Source organism: Rhinopithecus roxellana, chromosome 19 (genome assembly GCF_007565055.1).
Source record: "Rhinopithecus roxellana isolate Shanxi Qingling chromosome 19, ASM756505v1, whole genome shotgun sequence".
In the NCBI taxonomy this organism is placed as follows: domain Eukaryota; kingdom Metazoa; phylum Chordata; class Mammalia; order Primates; family Cercopithecidae; genus Rhinopithecus; species Rhinopithecus roxellana.
This window is the reverse complement of record NC_044567.1, coordinates 17,542,889-17,562,367: the sequence shown is the minus strand read 5'-3', so window position 1 is coordinate 17,562,367 and position 19,479 is coordinate 17,542,889. Positions and strand designations below refer to the sequence as shown.

The 19,479-nt window shown below is 49.0% G+C and overlaps 1 protein-coding gene across 7 annotated transcripts in view; it reads right to left on the bottom strand.

Annotated features, from left to right (window-relative positions):
• KSR1 (kinase suppressor of ras 1) overlaps window positions 1–19,479 on the bottom strand; it is a 173,213-nt gene that overhangs the window by 64,369 nt on the left and 89,365 nt on the right. For 5 of the 7 annotated variants that reach the window (XM_030924036.1, XM_030924039.1, XM_030924037.1 and 2 more), the window contains exon 2: window positions 11,017–11,157. The exons of 1 other annotated variant lie outside the window; for it this stretch is intronic. In XM_030924036.1, the coding sequence (XP_030779896.1) occupies window positions 11,017–11,157 (141 nt within the window). Of the gene's footprint in view, window positions 1–1,184; window positions 1,329–11,016; window positions 11,158–19,479 lie in introns of those variants that run through there. One more of the 7 variants, XM_030924041.1, reaches the window with a different exon arrangement.

Below are 19,479 nucleotides of genomic sequence, written 5' to 3'. Positions count from 1 at the left end.
GAGTGAATAAATAACTGAATGGAAGTAGGACCTCAGCTCTGTATCTGACCATGCTTCATCCCTTCCCCGCTCCTTGGGGCCACCAGTCAGCTGTGCACCCTGGTTATTTGCAGACATGTGCATCACACTAGAGGTAAGCGTCCAGGACAGACTATTTTGCTCATCAATTAATCCTCTGTGATAATTAATCAAGGTAGCAGGCAAAAGGTAAGTGATCAATGGGTGCCTATGAGTAACTAGTGAATGTAAAGGAAAGAAGAAATGAGGGGGGAAGACAGAGAGAGAGAGAGAGAGAGAGAGAGAGAGAGAGAGAGAGACATGCGCACACACACAAAGGGAGGCAGTCAATTCATTTACACAACTACATACCATACAGTAGCCCCAGACTACGCTATTCTGGGTAAGATATTAGATGACAAAATTATGTATGAGAAGGAAGTACAAGGACCTGGGTTTGAATCCTCATCCTGCCATCAGCTTGCAGGTGATCATCAGATCTCCCTCTCTCCTGCCCTAGTGATAAGGATGAAACAGGATAACATCTATACAATGCTGGCCTTGTAGCTTGCCCCTTCCTTCCATGTTCCAACTTCAGCTCCTCTCCTGACTGGCTGGGTGATTCAGGCATGCCAGTCCACCACTTGCCTCCATTTCCCCATCCTAAGTGGAGAGCTGTGTGGCCCAGCCCCCGCTGGGCTGGTACCAAGGCAGCCCTGTGCTGCTGGGCTGACACATCAGCACAGATCCCTCCAGGAGGCTGGGTGAGGGTGTGTGCTGCTTCCTGGGGAGGCTCCCAGTTGCCAAAGAGCAAGGTTGTAAGAACAGCTGGGCCTCTGGCTCTCAAAGAGAGAGTGTGGGGCGGACAGGAGGAGGGGTGGGAAGGAGAGGCTAGGAATGAGGGCCATAGTCATGCCGACTCAAGCTGCACCCCAGGAGCCAAACACAGGGTTCGCTTTCCTGGTTAGGTCTCACACATCCTCCTGCCTCATACAGCCTACACTCCTGGTGTCCACACAGAGCTCCAGCCACCCTCAGCCACTGGGAAACCAAAATGGTGGCTGGAGTCAGGTAGCTTTCTCTCCCATCCCTGGGAGAAGGCTTCGTCTTAAACACAGGAACGCAAGGATAGAGGAGAGGGGAAACAGAAACATGCCCAGTCAGGATCACAACAAAAATCCCCTTACCAGATCTGCCTGCATCTTCAGTTCAGGAACCACCAGCAGTAAGAGCTTATTCAGGGGAATCTGTGGCTTTCACCCTGGAATCCCAGACTCTGCAGCACCCACCTCTCCCAGCTAGAACTGCTCAGGCAGCGCTTGCCACTTCCTTTCAACAACTTCCAACCGGGAAATTGCTAAAGAAAAAAGAATGGCTCCATGCCAGCAGGCTTTGAAATCATTTCCCCAGCTGCAGCCAGAACATGAAGCTGTGACTTTTAGATGTAACCTGTGGGACAGGGGGCAGCTAGAAACAGCCACAGTGTGCGACTCCAAATGACCGGGAGTGGGGCAGGGCCCTGCCTCTGAGATCGCTCCCATCTCATTTCCTATCCCCAGCCCTTCCACCCTCCAGCCATGAGGGAGGCAGCGCTCCTCACCCCATCACTCTCAGCCCATTCCCATGTGAATGCAGCCTTCTTGGTAGGAGTTTTATTTTCCTTTAAACAATTCTAATGTTCATTTGGAATTCCTCCCCCTCTCTCACACATGCTTCCATTATCCCCCAAGAGGAGCCCCAACCCCTACACTGCACACAGGGAGAGCTGCAGGAATCCACCCCGGCTTCCTGCCAGCCTCCTCACAGACTCCTCCTCATGCGCTTCCGATGAGGATGACTCTGATTTCCTCCTCCTCAGGGTCTCTGCAGATATTGTCCCCTCCGCCTGGTGTGCTCTTGCCTTCCTGGACATCCGTCTTTCCCTGACTACCCAGGACGAGTCGGCCCACTGGAAACAACAGATCCCATCCTGGAGCCATCAGGGCATCTGGGGCTCTCACTTCCTGTTTCACCCCAGTCTGTGCACTCCTGGGGCAGAGGAAGGTGACTTCAGCATCCCAGCTCTCACCACAGGGCCCTGGCCAATGCAGTCATAGCCAGATGTCTATTCAAATTAAAATTCATTACAATAAAATAAAACGTGAATTTCAGTTTCTCAGTTGCACTACACACATTTCAAGTGTCCCCAAGCCACATGTGGCTAATAACTGCCACACTGAATGGACAACACAGAGCGTTTTGAACAGGGCTGCTCTAGATGAAGGTCTAATGGTTGGGCAAACATATGGAGGCATCGTCCAAGTTCTGTCTCCAACATCTACAGACAGAGAAAAAGGAGCCAAAGGTCAGACATGCAGCACCGAGGGGGCTTGGAGCTGCACAGGGCTGACATCTGACTCAGGTGGGAACAGAAAGAAACCCACGCAGGGCCACCTCAGCCACACCAAGAACCTGGAAATGCAGCTGCCGTGCTGTGTGACCACATCCACGTCTATCCCCTCTCTCTTCCTCTAGTAGAAAAGGCATTATTTCCTGGAAATTTTAAGACCACAAACACTATCCAACCAAAAGACAAAAGCTGAAATGGTATTTAGATAACCCTGCAGGGATGGCCCCTAGGAAAGCAATATGGTAAAGGAAGGAGGAGATTATACACACAGATGGCTGCACACACAAACGATGTGTGTATGTGTTTTCCTCAGGGAAAAATCAAAGTCCTAGTCATGAAGCCATGAAGAGTCAAGGTCAGCAGAGAACTCGAAGCGACCGAAGGGACAAATCCCACCACACACAGTCCCCCCAGGACGCCTCAGGGGCAGCCCTGGGCAGATCATCTTCAGACACTGACTGCACAGATGCTGGGGTCCTTCAGCACTGCCAGGTTAGCAAAAGGAAACAGGCACACTTCATGGATTTTGTTCCCTTCCAAAGCAAAAAAAAAACAGACAGAAAAACAGACAGACAGACAGATATTCAAAGAGACCTGTTTTCAAGTCTGGCATCCCCGACCGCTATCCTGCAGTGACTTCGGTACATTCCTTCACCCAGTAAGTATCTGCCAGGGCCTCCCATGTGTCAGGCATTACATCTGGGCACCTAGCCTCTTCTTGGCACGGGCGCTCATCTTCGTTCAGGTGCTGAGTCATCTGAACCACCAAGATGCCTGATGTCACTGTGTGCGTGTGTATGTAAGCAGGTGGGTACCCCTCAGACACAGGCATTCATATCACACCTTGAAGAAACTGTATCTCTTACTACTCTACTGTTAAAGAAGAGTAACATGAATTTTTGTGGGTAACAGAGATGACGTTAAGACTGAAAACCTGCAAAATGATATCTATCATATGATCCCATTTCAGCAAACAAAAACAAAAACAAAAACAAAAAAGAGAGAAGGGAGTAAATTTGCACATCATTTTAAGTGACTATAAAATGCATGAAGAGGTCTGGCAGATGCACCCACCGACCTGTTAACAAGGTATTACCCCCGCGAAGTGGAAGAGGAGGAGGGCCTTTGCTTGCTTTCTAACACTTCTGTACTTGTTTGGTGTTGAAAATTTTAAAACTCCCATCTCTCAGTAACAGTGGATAGCTGATCACATCTTCTGTGGGCTAAAGGAAAAAAAAAAATGGGCGAAGACACACAAGGAAGCTTTGCCCAAAATCCAAGGGAGAAAAGCCTGACTCAGGGGCAGAGGGCACAGGAGTAAAAACATCACCCCATGATCTGTGTGGCAGAGCTCCAACCGCTGCACACAAACATTACACAGGAGCCAGTGGGAAAAGCACATGATGAAACACCTCGAAGAGAGCACGGTATACAACTTACAGGAGGGCAGACACATCCGAGAGGCAAGGCAAAGCTACCATCTGGAGGGTTCTGGGGAAGGTGCAGCTCCACATGGTCTCTCCAAACCACCTCACCTGACAGAACTCCTCCTACTCTAGGCTCCTTTACTGTCCAGAAGCAGCAGCCATCTGAGGAAAGGACTTAAAAGGTCACTTAATCTGTCATTTCTCATATGCATAAACTGAGGCCCAGAGAGATGAAGTCACTTGCCCAAGATCTCACATTGTGTAAAAGGCAGATAGGCCCATTCTAGATACCCATAGGATCTCAGGTCCTGCCTAGGTCAACCATGGCCACGGCCATGAAGGTCCATCCTGCTTCCACTGGACAGTGGTTCTGGGAGGCAGGGTTACCTCCCTGCAGTGCCCACCACAGTGGGCACCAGCAGCCAAGTGAGTGTGCTATGTCTAATTCTTGCCTGGAAAGAGGGGATAGATGCAATGATTTCCTGGCCTCCTCTATCCCCCCCAGGACTCCTCCTGATGCTGGTGGTGTCTTTTGGTCCAACGTCTCTCACACATACGGGGAACTATTCCTTAAGGGTGCCAATCTCTGCAGTCTGAGCTACCTTGGAGGAGACTTCTCTCCAGGCCAAACTTCAGGGTCAGGCAGAGAAGAGTCCAGTTCTAATATCCTCCAAGCCAGACCAGCTGCCCCACAGAAACCCCCAAGGACCTATCCCCACCCCCTGGGCCAGGCTTCTGGAGATCCTGTTGGGTTTTAGGTCCCTCCCGAAGCCTGACAAAGGGAAGTCTCTTCCCCTGCAGACCTGGATTGGGCTGTCCCATGGAGGCACTGGCAGGACCTTAGCACTCCTCCCCCTCTGTGTGAGCCAGGCTCTCCTGTTGGCCCTTTGGGGGCTCTCTAGCTTCCTAAACAACAGGAGGGCTAAGGCACTAAGTCAGGACAGCCAGGGAGAAAATACAGGTGTCCTCTGGACATAGAAGAGGCCACACCAACCCATAAAGGCCTGGGCACCCTAGAGGGATTCCTGAGGCAGGACTAGGGCAGGCTGGAATCTGGGCCCTGCACCACACTGACCATTCCACACACCCAGGGACGCTGCTCCCTCCTCAGACTCTGAGTCTTCTTCTGTGGGCATAGACCTACGCAATTTCTTGGGAAACATACAAGGACAGGAACAGGGATGAGCTGGGGGTCTTAACTACCACCCAGCCAAGTACAAGTTTAGAAAAGGTATACATGCAGTTTACTATCTCCAGGTACACCTGAAATGAGAGTCTCATTAAAAAGTTGAGCAGGCCAGGCATGGTGGCTCACGTCTGTAATCCCAGGACTTTGGGAGGCTGAGGCAGGAGGATCGCTTGAGCCCAGGAGTTCAAGATCAGCCTGGGCAACATAGAGAGATCCTGTCTCTACAAAAAAATTAAAAAATACATATAGCCAGGTGTGATGGTGCACACATCTGCAGTCCCAGCTACTTGGGAGGCGAGGCGGGAGGATCACTTGAGTCCAGGACATTGAGGCTTCAGTGAGCTGGGATCACACTACTGCACTCCAGCATGGGCAATACAGCAAGACCCTGTCTCAAAATAAATGAATGAATGAATGAATAACTGTTGAAGGAAAAGACTGCTTTTATTGTCTTACTGTATTTTAAAAGACACTTTGGCAACATTCATTAAAATCCAGCCTAGCAAGTTCACTTCTAGGATTTTTTCCTTGTAGAAATACACAAGTGCACAAAGATGTTCTTGGTAGCAGTGCTTGTAACCATGGCAATATAGGTCATTAAGGGGAAAGAGCAGGTTCCTGAACCAAATGTCTGGCCTGACCTCATGTGTACAAAAGAGACAACACGCAGAGGAATGTGAGGGCTAGAAAATGTCCAGAAAGATGAGCAGGCTTCAGGGAAATGGCATGCAGCAATTGTCTTTCACTTTATTTTCTTCGTTTCATTTTACCCCCTATGATAAACACATCTCTTCTAATAAAGCCAATGGTTCATTTGAGAAGATGAAAACATTCCAGTGTTGACAGTCGCAAAACAATGTGAATGTATTTAATGTCGCTGAACTGTAAACTTAGAAATGATTAAAATGGTAAATTATGTTATGTGTATTTCAACACAGTTTTACAAAATAAAAATAATAAAAGCAAAACAAAACAAAGCAGAGCAAATGACTCACCAGGCTCCCTGGGGAAATAACTGATTCTAGAAGTGGGGTTAGTAAAAAAAAAAAAAAAAAAGAGGGGGCTGCAGCATACCATAGTATCAGAAAGCAAAGGAAGTGCTCAACACACACACACACACACACACACACACACACACACACACACACACACCCCAAACAAAACTGAAGGATGAGGCATGTCACAGGATGCAGGAACAAACCTGCAAGAACTCCCAATGGCCAAAGCTGGAAGAACTTGAGCAACAAAAAAAATCATGTAGTATTGGATTAGAAACCAATGTGTAAAAGAAAAAGACATGAGCCCATACTGATATAAATAAATGACTGAATGAATAAATAAATGGAAGAGAAAAGATAATTCTTTCCTACAGAAAAGTTCCCAATAATCTGTGTAGATATACCCCCAGAGGAGATGGAGCTTAACCCACCTACCCCCCATACCCCCCAATCCTAAGGGAGGGCTCACTTCCAAAAAACAAAGTAGTGTCAAGGTCATGAAAAATAAGGAAAGACTGAGAAACTGTCACAGAGCAGAGGAAACTGGGGAGACATGACAAATCAAAATAATGTAAACCATGTGGTGCCCCGGATTCATCCTAGAAAAGAGAGAGGACAGTGAAGGAAAAACTGGTGAAACCTAAATAGTCTGGAGTTTCGTTCATAGTAATATACCAGTGTCATTTCCTCAGTTTTGACAAAGGCACCCTGGTCATGGCAACGTTAATGATGGGGAAACTGGGTGAGGGGTACATACGAGAACTCTCTGTACATCCCTGCAACTTTTCTGTAAATCTAAAATTATTCCGAAGTAAAAAGTTTATTTAAGAAAATAAACAATGGTTTAGAACAGTGGTCCCCAACCTTTTTGGCACCAGCGACTGCTTTCAAGGAAGATAATTTTTCCAGAGACAGGGAGTGGGGGATGGTTTCTGGAGGATTAAAGTGCATTACATTTATCATGCACTTTATTTCTATTACATTGTAATACATAATGAAATAATTATACAACTTACCATAACGTATAATCAGTGAGAGCCCTGAGCTTGTTTTCCTGCAACTAGACAGTCCAATATGGGGGTGATGAGAGATGGTGACAGATCATCAGGCATTAGATTCTCACAAGGAGCACACAACCTAGATCCCTCGCGTACGCAGTTCACAACAGGGTTTGTGCTCCTGTGAGAATTAGACGCCGCTGCTGATCTGACAGCTGGGGGAGCTCAGGCGGTAACACGAGCAATGGGGAGCAGCTATAAACGCACTCCTCCTGCTGTGTGGCCTGGTTCCTAAGAGGCCAAGTGGACTGGTACCTGTCAGTGGCCCGGGGGTTGGGGACCCCTGTTTTAGATGACAACTCACTTATGCCTAGTGTTCCATTGTTGGAATGCTAAGCACATGGGAGTTATTTATATCCTACTGCTCAAGGTCATCGCCAAGGTCTGACTGCAAAAATTCAAAAACGTGCAACCTCCGGCATAAATGGGTTAAGAAGTCAAAAGATTCTCTGAAAGGCATGGGTTTTTAATGCTGTTTGGAACTTTGGCTTCTGAATACTGCACCTATCTTTGATGGGCAGAACTTATAGAGCCAATTCCAACTGAAAGCACACAGAATCCATCACGGCCAGGGTAGAGGTCGGGGCGGCAGTGGGTACCGAGTCAGAGTCCAAACAACTGTCTGGGTTAAGAAACAGAATAAAATAGACCCATACCCCTGGGGCCAGCCCTTGGAGTCCAAGCCCTGGGGAGCTGCTCTAACTCAGGGTTACCCTATCACTAGGCTTCCATGCACGTACAAGGAGGAACTCCCAGAGGTAGAATTGAACCAAGGTAGCCCTCTCCCAGTCTGTAGGAGCTGAAGCTGGGTTTAGTAAAGGAAACAGCCTTTTCTTTCTAGGCTTTAGAATATTCTGGCTACAGCCCAGGAACTGACATGAGATTTGGGAGGAAGAAAAAGAGAAATCTTGAGAAGGGGTTTCTGGAGAGTCTGGGGAAGATGTAGTGACAGCAGCTAATGGCTCCTTGTGGTTCTTAAAGCCCAGGAAGAAAGCTGCCAGGCTCAGGTACCTCCAGCAGGCTCCTGCAGCCCAGTCCACCCTCCTTCTGCTCCCCATCCACTCCAGCCTCACTTCCTCCTGGCCCTCCTGGGGAGGGCACACTTGGTACCAATTTGGGGGATGGAAGGAGGACACTTGGCCCAGCTCTGTCAGGCTGGTTGTTCTAAGCTCTGGGCTGACTCCCGCTCCCTCTCTTGATTCAGAAAACTGCCTCTAGTCAGCCGATTCCAGCTTTCCTTCACTCCCCAGGAGGCTGTTTAGAGCTGCCCTGTGTACAGGCCTCTCTAGTTGCCTCTCCTGGGTCTGGCTCTCACCTGGGATTAACAGCAGCTGAGGGCAAGAGAGAGGTGGGAAATTGTTAATTTTTCTTCCTCCACCCCGGCCTCTAAGCACTTGACTTTCACAACTACTTGTGCCAGCAAGCAGCACATGGGTTATTCCCATTTCACAAAAGGAGGAGACTGGAGCTTCAGAAGGTGAAAGGGCTTGGCCAGGTGCCTGAATCCAGGCATTCCAAGAAGGAGAGAGAAGTGGTTGAGACCAACAACTCAGAGTCAGGTGTGGAGGGGCACCCACCTCTGCTCCTCTCTGGCTCTGGGACCCTGGTGACAGAGGACTCAGTGTCAGGTGTGGAGGGGCACCTGGCTCTGCTCCTCTGTGTCTCTAGGACCCTGGTGAGTTTCTGTACCACTGAGTGCCAGCTTCCTCAACTGTGAGATGGGGAAAATGGTCTCTATTAAGCAGGGTGTTGGGATAATTAAATAACACATCAGTGCACCCATCATGACACGCCAGATGTGCTCTGTGTCAACTTTGAGGCAAAAGAACCCAGAGGCTCTCAGGGGCCCCAGGACCCCACTGTGGCCACCAGTGCAGCTCAATAATCAGACAGCAGAGGCCTCCCAGGAAAGTGCTGCTTGGGCTCCTGGCAGGACAAGTCCTTCATGAATGAAAAGGACGTTGGCATGGGAAGAGGGGAGTGCTACTGCACCCAAGAAATCTTTGGGGCACTTGCCCTAGCCTTCCTCGAGAGGGCCATCTCCCCTGGGGGCACCAATTCTCCCAGGGCTCATGGCAGGTGACTCATGGAGGTGACTCATAGCAGACAGGCATAGCTGGGAAGGGGGTTCTTTGGGGCTATGATCCCTACACTGGCCTCTCTTGCAGGACTTAAACTGAAAGCCAGAGCTAAGAGTCACCTGTGTTACCACCCACTCGGGGCCAAACCCTGGGCTATTGGAGACATCTCCCATGTCATGATGAAATCTACTTATTCAATAAATAAAGGGGTATTTATTTTTATATCTGCCGCAACCAAGCCAACTGCCATATTGGGCCCAACACTCAATGGCGATTTTGTGGCAAACAAATCCAAACAGCAAAGCCCTGTCTCATGGTGCTCGCATCCCAGGGGGAGCAGACAGACCACAGACAACAAATCAGTTAGGTCACTCCAGAAAGTAGTCGGTGTCATTGAGAAAATAAACCCAGGTGTGCAGGCAAGAATGATGGGCAGGGGGTGATCTTTAGATCACATCATCAGGCATGACTGCCTGGAGGCGGTGACAACACTCAACACCAGAAAAACATTCAAGGGATGAGTCACGGGCAGAGCACTCCAAGGAAGGGGGGAGCAAGTGCAAAGGTCAGAGTCTACTGAGCAAAGGAGAAGGTGAGCAAGCTGCGGCGAGACAGGCCAGATCAAGGGAGGCATCTGGCACTCATTCTGAAGGAAACAGGAAGCACTGAAAAAGGCTGGGATCTAAGTCACCTTTCTAGGTGAGCACCCTGGCTGCTGGGTGGAAAATGGAATGCAAGGGGTGAGGTGCCGCTGCAGAGGTTCTGCAGGAGGTGACAGTGGCCTGGACCATGGTGCTGGAGGCAGGGAGGGAGAGGCAGGAAGGTCTGCAGTGTGCCTTGGGGGAGAGCCACAGGGCCTTGCCCACACTGGTAAGAGCAAGGAAAGAAGTTATAGCACATTTTAATTTGGACTAGCCATGTTCTAAGTGCTTGACAATCATGAGGCTTGTGACTACCTTACAGGACCGTCCAGATAGAAATTTTTAAAAGATTTCCATATCGCGGAGAGGAAGGAAAAAAAAAAAAAAGATCTTAATGATCATAGATTTTCTGAGTGTTAGGAATATGTATGTGATTTCTTTCCTTCTCTGTTTCCAAAGTATCTATACATAATGAATTCATGCTACGTTTTACACAGCAGCAAAAGCCAATATTTTTAATTTTAGGATAGAAGTAGATTTATGAGATCTGACTGGGTGAACCACGCCTGCCAAGTAGGACTAATCTGCACTCCATGACAGCTGACCTGCACCCCTGGCACCTGGCACAGTACACACTCTGGGTGTGCTGGTTGGTTAGTTGGCTGGCTGGCAGGTGGGTAGGCTGCACACACAGGAAGAGAGAACGATGGAAGGAAGACAGCATATTGTAGCAGTTAGAAGATTAAACTAAATTCAGACTCTCATTTCCAAATTCCAAGGTTATCATTTACTAGCTGTGTGATTTTAAACAACTTACTTAACCATTCTGTGCTTTAATTTCCTCAAGTATAAAATGGCAACAATGACAGTAATTTCCTTGTAGGAGTTCATGAGAAGTGAGATTATCTGTCTTACAAAACACAGAAACATTTAACACAGTGTCTGCCACACAGCCAGTGCTTCCAGATACGTTGGCTGTTGTAAGTATGATGAACAAATCAATGCCCAGCGTGGGGCTGCCCTAGTTCATCAGGCAATAGCACCCAGGACACTTGTTGGAGCCACATGTACCCTGGATCCCTCCTGGCTGCTGCTGTCCCTCCCCATCCTCCTTCTCAAGAGTAGAGAGCATCAACCCTTAGTCTTAGCCATGGGGAAGCTAGCCCTTGGGTTTGTGTGTGTTCCCTCTGCTTGGCCCCTCAAGCCTATCCCTGTGCCGAGCCCCGGCTTGCATACCTGCACCACCTCCGGCCTCACGTTGAAAGTGTACAGCCAGTCACTGAAGCGGGGGTAGCTGTTGAGCTCCGGGGTCCTCTCACCAGGAGCCACGCTCAGCTTGCACTGCCTCTGCTTACAAATGTACCGGACCAGCTTCGCCTGCAGAAAGTCCAAAAAAGAAAAGCCTGTGTTCATCTGTGGCCCAACCATATTGGCAGGCCCAAGCACACTACAGAGGAGCTCAGGCAGACACAAGCAATGTGATGAGGAAAGGGGCTGGCTCTCCTCTCTGCTGTTTGCAGGGGAGGGGAAATGGTGAAGAAGGGTCTGGGAGAACAGGCAGAGGCTGGTGGCCACCCATGAGTCCCCGGCCCTACCCAAGGCGGCTGACACTGCCCACCTCAGGACATGAGCGTCATGGGCAACGCTGGTCAGAACAGAGAGCTGGGTTAAATATAAGGCAGCCTTCCTACCAGCCTGGCCAACATGGCAAAACCCCGTCTCTACCAGAAATACAGCAATTAGCAGAGCATGATGGCACGCACCTGTAGTCCTAGCTACTTGGGAGGCTAAGGTGGGAGGATCGCTTGTGCCGAGGAGGTCAAGGCTGCAGTAAGCCAACATCACACCACCACACTCCAGCCTGGGTGACAGAGCAAGACCCTGTCTCGGGAAAAAAAGAAGCCTTTCCTGCCAAGGTGGGGTCAAGGAGTTTGTAATTGCTAATATGGAAGACCTGCTGGTTCGGGGAGAACGGGTAACCTCCCGCCTAGGATGCTTCCAGTGAAGAATCCAACTGCCTGGGTTGGGATCCAAGGGTTCAGTCACACCCTAGCTCTGTGTGACCCTGGACAAGTTACTTAACCCCCTATAAAGGTCTCCATCTTATCCTCCAGAAAAATGGGGATAATGGAAGCTGACTCTCAGAGAGATGGAAGAAATGATGCGCTTGGCACACAGTGAGCACCGCAAGTGTCGCCATGACCACTGAGCAGCAGCAGTACTGGCCAGGGTCCTGGACTCGGATTCCCAGTAGGCTTTCAGGGATCCACACCCTGAAATGTATGCAAATTTCAGATAGGCGAGTCTGTGTATTTTCCAGAGTTATTGTCCAAAGCTTTCAAAAGACTTGCAAACGGCTAAAACTTCAAATAAGATAAGCTTACACAAGGACAGCCTGACTTAGGTCAACCCGACAAACACTCGGCTCTGACTGGGTGCCCAGCATTGGACTGGGGAACAGGGGGTACAGAGAAGCACAAGGAGGGCATGGCCCAGGTCTGATGAAAAATAAGGGACTCACATTCCAAACAGAGGCCAGGTAGGCTCGACGGATGGAAACGAGCTCACCGCCAGAAGACCAGGGAGCTGCCTGGCTTGGCTACGGCTAAGTGACCCAGGGAGAGCTCCTGAAATGATGCTAAGACTCTGGTGGCCTCCTAATGCTGACTTCCAAGCATCCCCCCAAAATAAGTACCACCTTCACAGTCTCATACAGTAACCTGGCTTCTGGAGACACTTCTCAAGCCTGCTGTCCCTCATGGTTTTGGTGTTAAATCATTCCTTTTCCTTTTATCTGTAAATATAGGTAGTGCATTTCAAATCCAAAAACCCAAAATCCGAAACGCTTCCGAAGACCCAGAATGTGAACCTCTCCAAAATCTGAAACATTTTGAGCACTGACATGATGCTCAAAAGGAATGCTCACTGGAGCATTTTGGATTTTGAACTTTTGGGTTTGGGATGCTTAGCCATTAAGTATAATAAAAATATTCTAGAATTCTAAAAAATCAAAAATCAGAAACACTTTGGACCTCAAGCATTTCAGACAAGGGAGACTCAGTCTGTACCTCAGTATATCTTTCTTCTTTTTTCTTTTTTTTGAGATGGTCACCAAGGCTGGCAGGCTGGGGTGCAGTGGCATGATCTTGGCTCACTGCAACCTCCGCCTGCTGGGTTCAAGTGATTCTTGTGCCTCAGCCTCCCGAGTAGTTGGAACTATAGGTGCGTGCCACCATAAAGGGGTAATTTTTGTATTTTTAGTAGAGACGGATTTTCGCCACGTTGGCCAGGCTGGTCTCAAACTTCTGACCTCAGATGATCTGCCCACTTCCGCCTCCCAAAGTGCTGGGATTACAGGCGTGAGCCAGCACTTGAGAGGCTAAGGTAGGCAGATCACTTGATCTGAGTATAAAACAAAACACTTAGGATCACTGCATCAGGCCCTCAGTACATTTTTCTAAAGAGCAAGGACTCTTGTTAACAGAGTCACAATATTTTACAAAGAAAAAAAAGATGAATTAATAATTTTTAATTTCAAATATCTAGAAAGGCTCCAAATTTCCAATTAGAATAAGAGCTTATAACCATTTTGGGGGCATGGACCCTTGTGGAAGTCTAGGGAGGCCTATGATCTCTTTCAAAGAACAATACTTTCATTTATTTCTTTTTTTTTTTTTTTTTTTTTTTTTTTTAAGATGGGGTCTCGTTATGTTGCCTAGGCTGGTCTTGAACTCCTGGGCTCAAGCAATCCTCCCACCTTGGCCTCTCAAAGTCCTGGGATTACAGGCGTGAGCCATTGCGCCTGGACAGAACAATGCTTTGAAATGTATTAAACAACACATTTAGAATTACAAAGGAAATCAATTCTATTTAAACACATTTATCAAACTACTGAAAACCGTGATAGATGGCCAGTCATGGTGGCTCACGCCTGTAATCCTAGCACTTTGGGAGGCCAAGGCAGGTGGATCACCTGAAGTCAGAGGTTCGAGACCGGCCTGGCCAACATGGTGAAATGCCATCTCTATTAAAAATACAAAAATAAGCCAGGCGTGGTGGCACATGCCTGTAATCCCAGTCACTCAGGAGGCTGAGGCAGGAGAATCACTTGAACCTGGGAGGCAGAGGTTGTAGTGAGTCAAGATCGTGCCACTGCACCCCAGCCTGCCAGCCTTGGTGACTGTCTCAAAAAAAAAAAGAAAAATATACTGAGATACAGGCTGAGTATCCCTTGTCTGACTGTACTCCAGCCTGGGTGACAGAACGAGACTCTGTCTCAAAAAAAAAAAAAGAAAATAAAAGACACCTGTGATAGAGTCTTAAAGGTTCTATTAAAGTATTAAACATCCAACAGTGCATCTAATAACTGCCATAACTTTAAAGTTGTGACAAGTGTAAACTGCTTTTTCAGATAGCTTCACAACTGTGATGTAATGGGAAAAACATCTGTGACTCCTACTGGTGACCGAGCCACAGGTGTGTGCTAAGATAACTGTGCCTCATTGCCTACAACCAAGTGGAACGACATGCTAAATTCCAGTTAAGGCTAATGAAAATAAAAGTGCAATTTTCTTCCCCATCTAAGTTCATGGATGGACTCCCTGAATTCTATCCACAGACCCTAGGTTAAGAACTCCTGTGGCTAGAGAGATGAGAGCATGAAATGAGACCCATAATAATGAAACCACTGCTGCCACATCAGCGTTTTTGAAATTTCGCCCAGAAACTAGTTTGGCCCCAGGCTCACCAACAATCTGATAGAGCCAGATTCAACCCCCTTGGTGATGCTTACCCCTCTCCCATGGCCCCTGCTCCCTTCAGGGTGCTAGGGGCTCAGTGGCAAATGCAGACAACTGCTGGAGAGAGAGCGCTGAGTCAGAATCAAAATAATTCCACACTCTCAACTGTACAGTTTTGATGTCTGGTGAAACAACAGATCCAGAGGCTGACCCTCTGACACTCCTGCGCCCCATGCCCCTCAGGAGCCCACAGCAGACCCTGCTAATCAAATAAACACACTGCTAAGGCTCAGGACTCTGAGTCTACCTGCTGTCCTATTATGGAACCTAAGCCTCGGGGAGCACCTACAGGGCATGAAGCTCACAACTGTAGACACACCAGTAAGCTTTTATCCTACAGGTTTAAGTGGAGGCACTCATGTGCCCTATCCTGGCTTACCCCACTCTGATCCATCCCACCCAGTGAGACCAGAGGCAAATTCCAAAACCAGGGCCCCAACCTCCCCCAGCCCCCAGCTCCTTTCCATAGCCCCTGGCCCTGCCCACCAGGCACACACTCACCCAGCAGCTATTCCTCCAATACCTGCCGGAGTTTCCTACCCAGGCCAAGTCAGAGTCCGCCTCTCCCCTTCCTGGTGTGTTGTGTGACTCTTTCAGAGGCCCGATCATGGAGGGGCCTCACACTACAGTTAACAGCTTCTGCCTCGATCTCCCCCAATAGACATGAGCTCCCAGACTTCCGGGTTGAACACATCTGGGTTCAAATCCACCATATACTAGGTTGCACGGCCCCAAGGAGGATAATTAATTTTTCTGAGTCTCAGTTCACCCACCTATAAACAGGAATGATGATACCTAGCTCATATTCAACTACAGCATGGAGACCTCCAAAAGACTAGGTTAGAGTCAGGGCAGACATCAGGGTAAGGACCGTATTTCCCTCATATCCCCAGTTCCTACTATAGCACCTGGCACATAACGTGTGCTCAGAAATGCCAGAGGAAGAAAACGTGTGGTCCTTATCCCCATGTTTCTCACAGCCAGCCCTTTCCTCCATTCCACGCGGCTCTGAAACCACCACTTCAAAGGGCTGACCAGTGACAGGACTATAAATCAAACAGCTGTGCAAACTCAGAACCACTCTTTTCCACATTAACTAGAGAGGTCGGGCTGCTGGCACTAAAAGCAGCAGCACTAGAGCCCTTCTGTCACTGGCACATGGCCTTCAAGGGCCCTGCTTCTGGGAATGATTCATAACTTATGCCATTTGCACAAGACTTTAGCCACCACAGGCCAACATCGAGATGAGCCCACCTGGCCTTAGCCTGAGCCAGCATTTGGGCCTTACCCAGTTCAGCCTCCCCACAACCTGCCTGCCCTTATCAGCTTTGAGGCTCTGGTCCCCTGCTAAGCAAGCTCTTCACAGTGACTCCGCCTACAAGGATCAGCTCAGATACCCCTTCCTCTAGGAAGCCTTCCTCAAGCCCTCCAGCCCCCTGCCCAGATCACATATCGCAGTTCTGATGTTTCACACTTGTCTGCTTCCTTCTTCAGGCTGAAAACTCTGGGAGGTGGGGTCCAGCTGGTGTTCTTAGTCACCAACAGACCTCAGGAACCAGCACAGCACCCAGCACATGGGTTGCTTTTTCTCTTTTTTATAACAGAGATGGGGTCTTGCCATATTGCCCAGGCTGGTCTCTAACTTCTAGGCTCAAGCGATCCTCTTGTGTTAGCCTCCCAAAGTACTGGGATTAAAGGCATGAGCCACCACACCTAGCCTGGTTTGCTATTTTAAAACCTTTGTTGAAAGGATGAACACACAAACACACAATACATTGTGCCAGACAGGCACACAAAGTTTATCAAACAGCAGCAAAAAACAAACACCAACTGTGCAAGTGATGAGACAGGGGTCTGAACATCTCAAAAGCCAGGGCAGCTTCCCTAGAAGAGGAGCAAGCGGTTTATTTTTTTAGAGGCCGGCAGAGATCCCCGCTAGACAGCCCAAAGCAGGCCCATGGGTAGGACTGCGCAGAACTTGAAGTGGTTCTTCTCTGCACCCGGATAACCCATAAACCTGGCGAGCTGTGCCTGAGACAAGGAAAAGGGAAGACACGCAGTGCAGCATGACCCAGCTGCTGGCAGGTCTGGTGTCCTGGCAGCTGCTATCTCTCAGAACTTGTCAAGAAATAACCTCTGCAGATTTGGGTTCTGCTGACAGAGCAAAACTTCTCTGGTTCACAAAGGATGGAGGTGGCCTGCAAGCAGCCACTGCCCGTCAGAGTGAAATGAAGCTGCTCTCACTTCTTGGAAAGTTGGTTGCAGTCACAGAAGCACCAAGGGGCTACTTTCCCAGACAAACCACAGTGGGGCCTGCCAGCCCAGCCTTGGGGGCCTAAACCGGGACCTTTCATTGGTAGCGTCATTTTCTCTTAACCACAAAACCGCAAGATATAAATTTTCCGGAATAGACAAGCACCTGGGGTTTCAGGGATGGGACCAGCGGCAAGAGGGAGTCATTAGGTCTCTGGCCACAGGGGAGGCCCTGGGCTGGAACCAACATCTCTCACACCCCAATATTCTTTTGCTTCAAGAATGTACTGTGGGCCCACTCCAGCCCTGACCAGAGCCTGCCTTACGGAAAGAGAAGAGTATCAGGTCAGCCACAAACAGTTGGTGGGTGCTACCAATACTACAGCAGGCACTCACTAAGTATCTGGGGCTGAAGGAGCTCAGCTCTAGTCCCAGCTCTGACATCTAAAATCAAAGATCTTGGGGAAATCCCCCTTGGTTCAGCTTCAGTTTCACCACCTATAAAAAGAGTATCATTTTATCGAGGTTGAGGCCAAGGGAGCTGCTGTAATACAAAGTGCTTGGAACAAGCAAAAAACAAACCACAGGTCCTATTATTCCACCACTGGTTATTCCAGCCATACCCAGGAGTCAGTGTGGCTCCATGAAGGACATCTGTAGCCCTAAAGTCCCTTGACACCATTCCCTTGGGTGAACATAGCCATGGGATCTAACCTGTGAGCCTCACTTTCCCTACCTGTTAAATGGGGTTGATCTACCTCAAAAGGCTGTTGTGAAGGCTTACATGAGAAAAATATGAATGTAAAATGTTCAGCAAAATGTGTGGAACACAGAAAACACTCTTGCAGCGCAGCGGACGTGGGTGGTGTTCTTCTCAGGTTCTCTCTTATTACCTCCCTGGGCAATACAGAAGATATAGGTGGGACTCTGCCAATGTTAGAGATGTTAGAGATGGGACTAAGGAAGACCCTGAAATCTGGTCTTGACTTCAGGACAATGCTGGAGGAACCTGCGAATCAGGTACATTTCTTCTAAAGGCAAGAGGGCCAAGACCTGTACCCACCCAGCTGACTCCAGGTAACCCAATCCCATCCTCCTTTGAGTGCTCACCTCCAACCTCAGCACCAGAGGATGCTAACCTCCAACCTCAGTCACCAGAAATGACATCGGCTCCACTTGTCCAAAGGAACATCTGTACCCCCAACCTGGCATCCTGATCGGCCTCAGTGTCATCTGCCACCCCAGCTGTTCTGGTATGACTCTGGCACAGGCCTCCCAAATGGAGGCTCCACGAGTATCACTTGGATAGTGGTGAGGCTTGTCAGACATCCCTGGAGAGCATGGGCCTGGTTGAGCCGATACTGTGCCAAGGAGAAGCATGTGCCACTGAAGAAAGAGACTTCTGCAGGTAAAGGACACAGCCCCCAGAACTGCGGGGATCTCCAGAAACATGGAGGCCTCATGCCCCCAACCTGCAGGTCCTTTCCTTGTCATCCTTCCTTTACACTGTGCCCCAACCTGCGTCTCCATAGCTGGTGCCCCTTAGCATCCTGAGCCCATCCTCCGTGGTGTGTCATGGCTGTCCCAGGCAACCTACATGTGGGCCAGTCTGATTTGGGAGGCTGGGTTCCTCTGTGGCCACAGAACCAACCATCCCTTGGAGGCTGCCACAGTGGAGCTGGAGCAATAGCTGGTCTTGCTTGTCTAAAAGCGAGACCATTTAGCACCAGCTAAAATGGTAGTCCAGGCAGAAAGCTCCCATGGGCTGCCACAGGGTGTGTGGACAGGGACGGGCCAGTCATTGTGCTGGACTGGCTGGGCAGTGCAGCAGTGACAGGCAGACAACCCACGCCTCCTGTTTACCACCAGCACCTGTTCTGACTGGTCAGAGGCCATGCCTACCATTAGTTAGTGGTGCCATCCCTCCTGAGAGAAGCTTGGGTTTGGCAGCCAGGAGGCTCTACCTTTTGCACCATCACACATCAGCTGTGTGGCAGGATCTAGATCATGTCATCTCAGTCTCCTCCTCTGTAAAGCAGAGAAAATATAATACATGCCCCACACCACTGCTGAGAATTTGCTGCAGACTCATGTATGCAAAGTGTTTAGTCCAATGTCCAGAACACATAAAGAGCTCACTAAATAGAACTCTGTTAGTGTTACTCCTGCTCAGCCTGCAGAATGACCTCGAAAAGGAGGAGCATGAAGACTTTTGACAGGTGCCATTTGGATTATACCCCACCCAGGCTTTTTTGCACCTTTGCAAAAAACACCTCTTTCCAGACGACTGACTTTGCAAACAAAGTCAGCTCCACTCTAAAATTGCAGGGCCTGAGATGGGGAGGTCTCTTCTGTGGGCAACTCTCAAACACATGATCTTGGCTATGTTAGCAGCCAGATGCCAAGGCCTATTATAGGTTGTCACCCTAACCCTGAGTTTGGTCGTTGGCTGCCACAGGATGCTCTCAGTGGCCCAAGTCTTCATGTCTCAGAAGCAGGGTAGGAGGCTAAATCTGTCATGACAGATGTCACAGATGTTAACATATAAATGAACAAATGAATCCAAGGCACAGGCTAACATGGACACCAATTTCCCATGTATAGTGGCAGGCTCCCTCAGTTACAGGATCATGTCAATACCCATTTG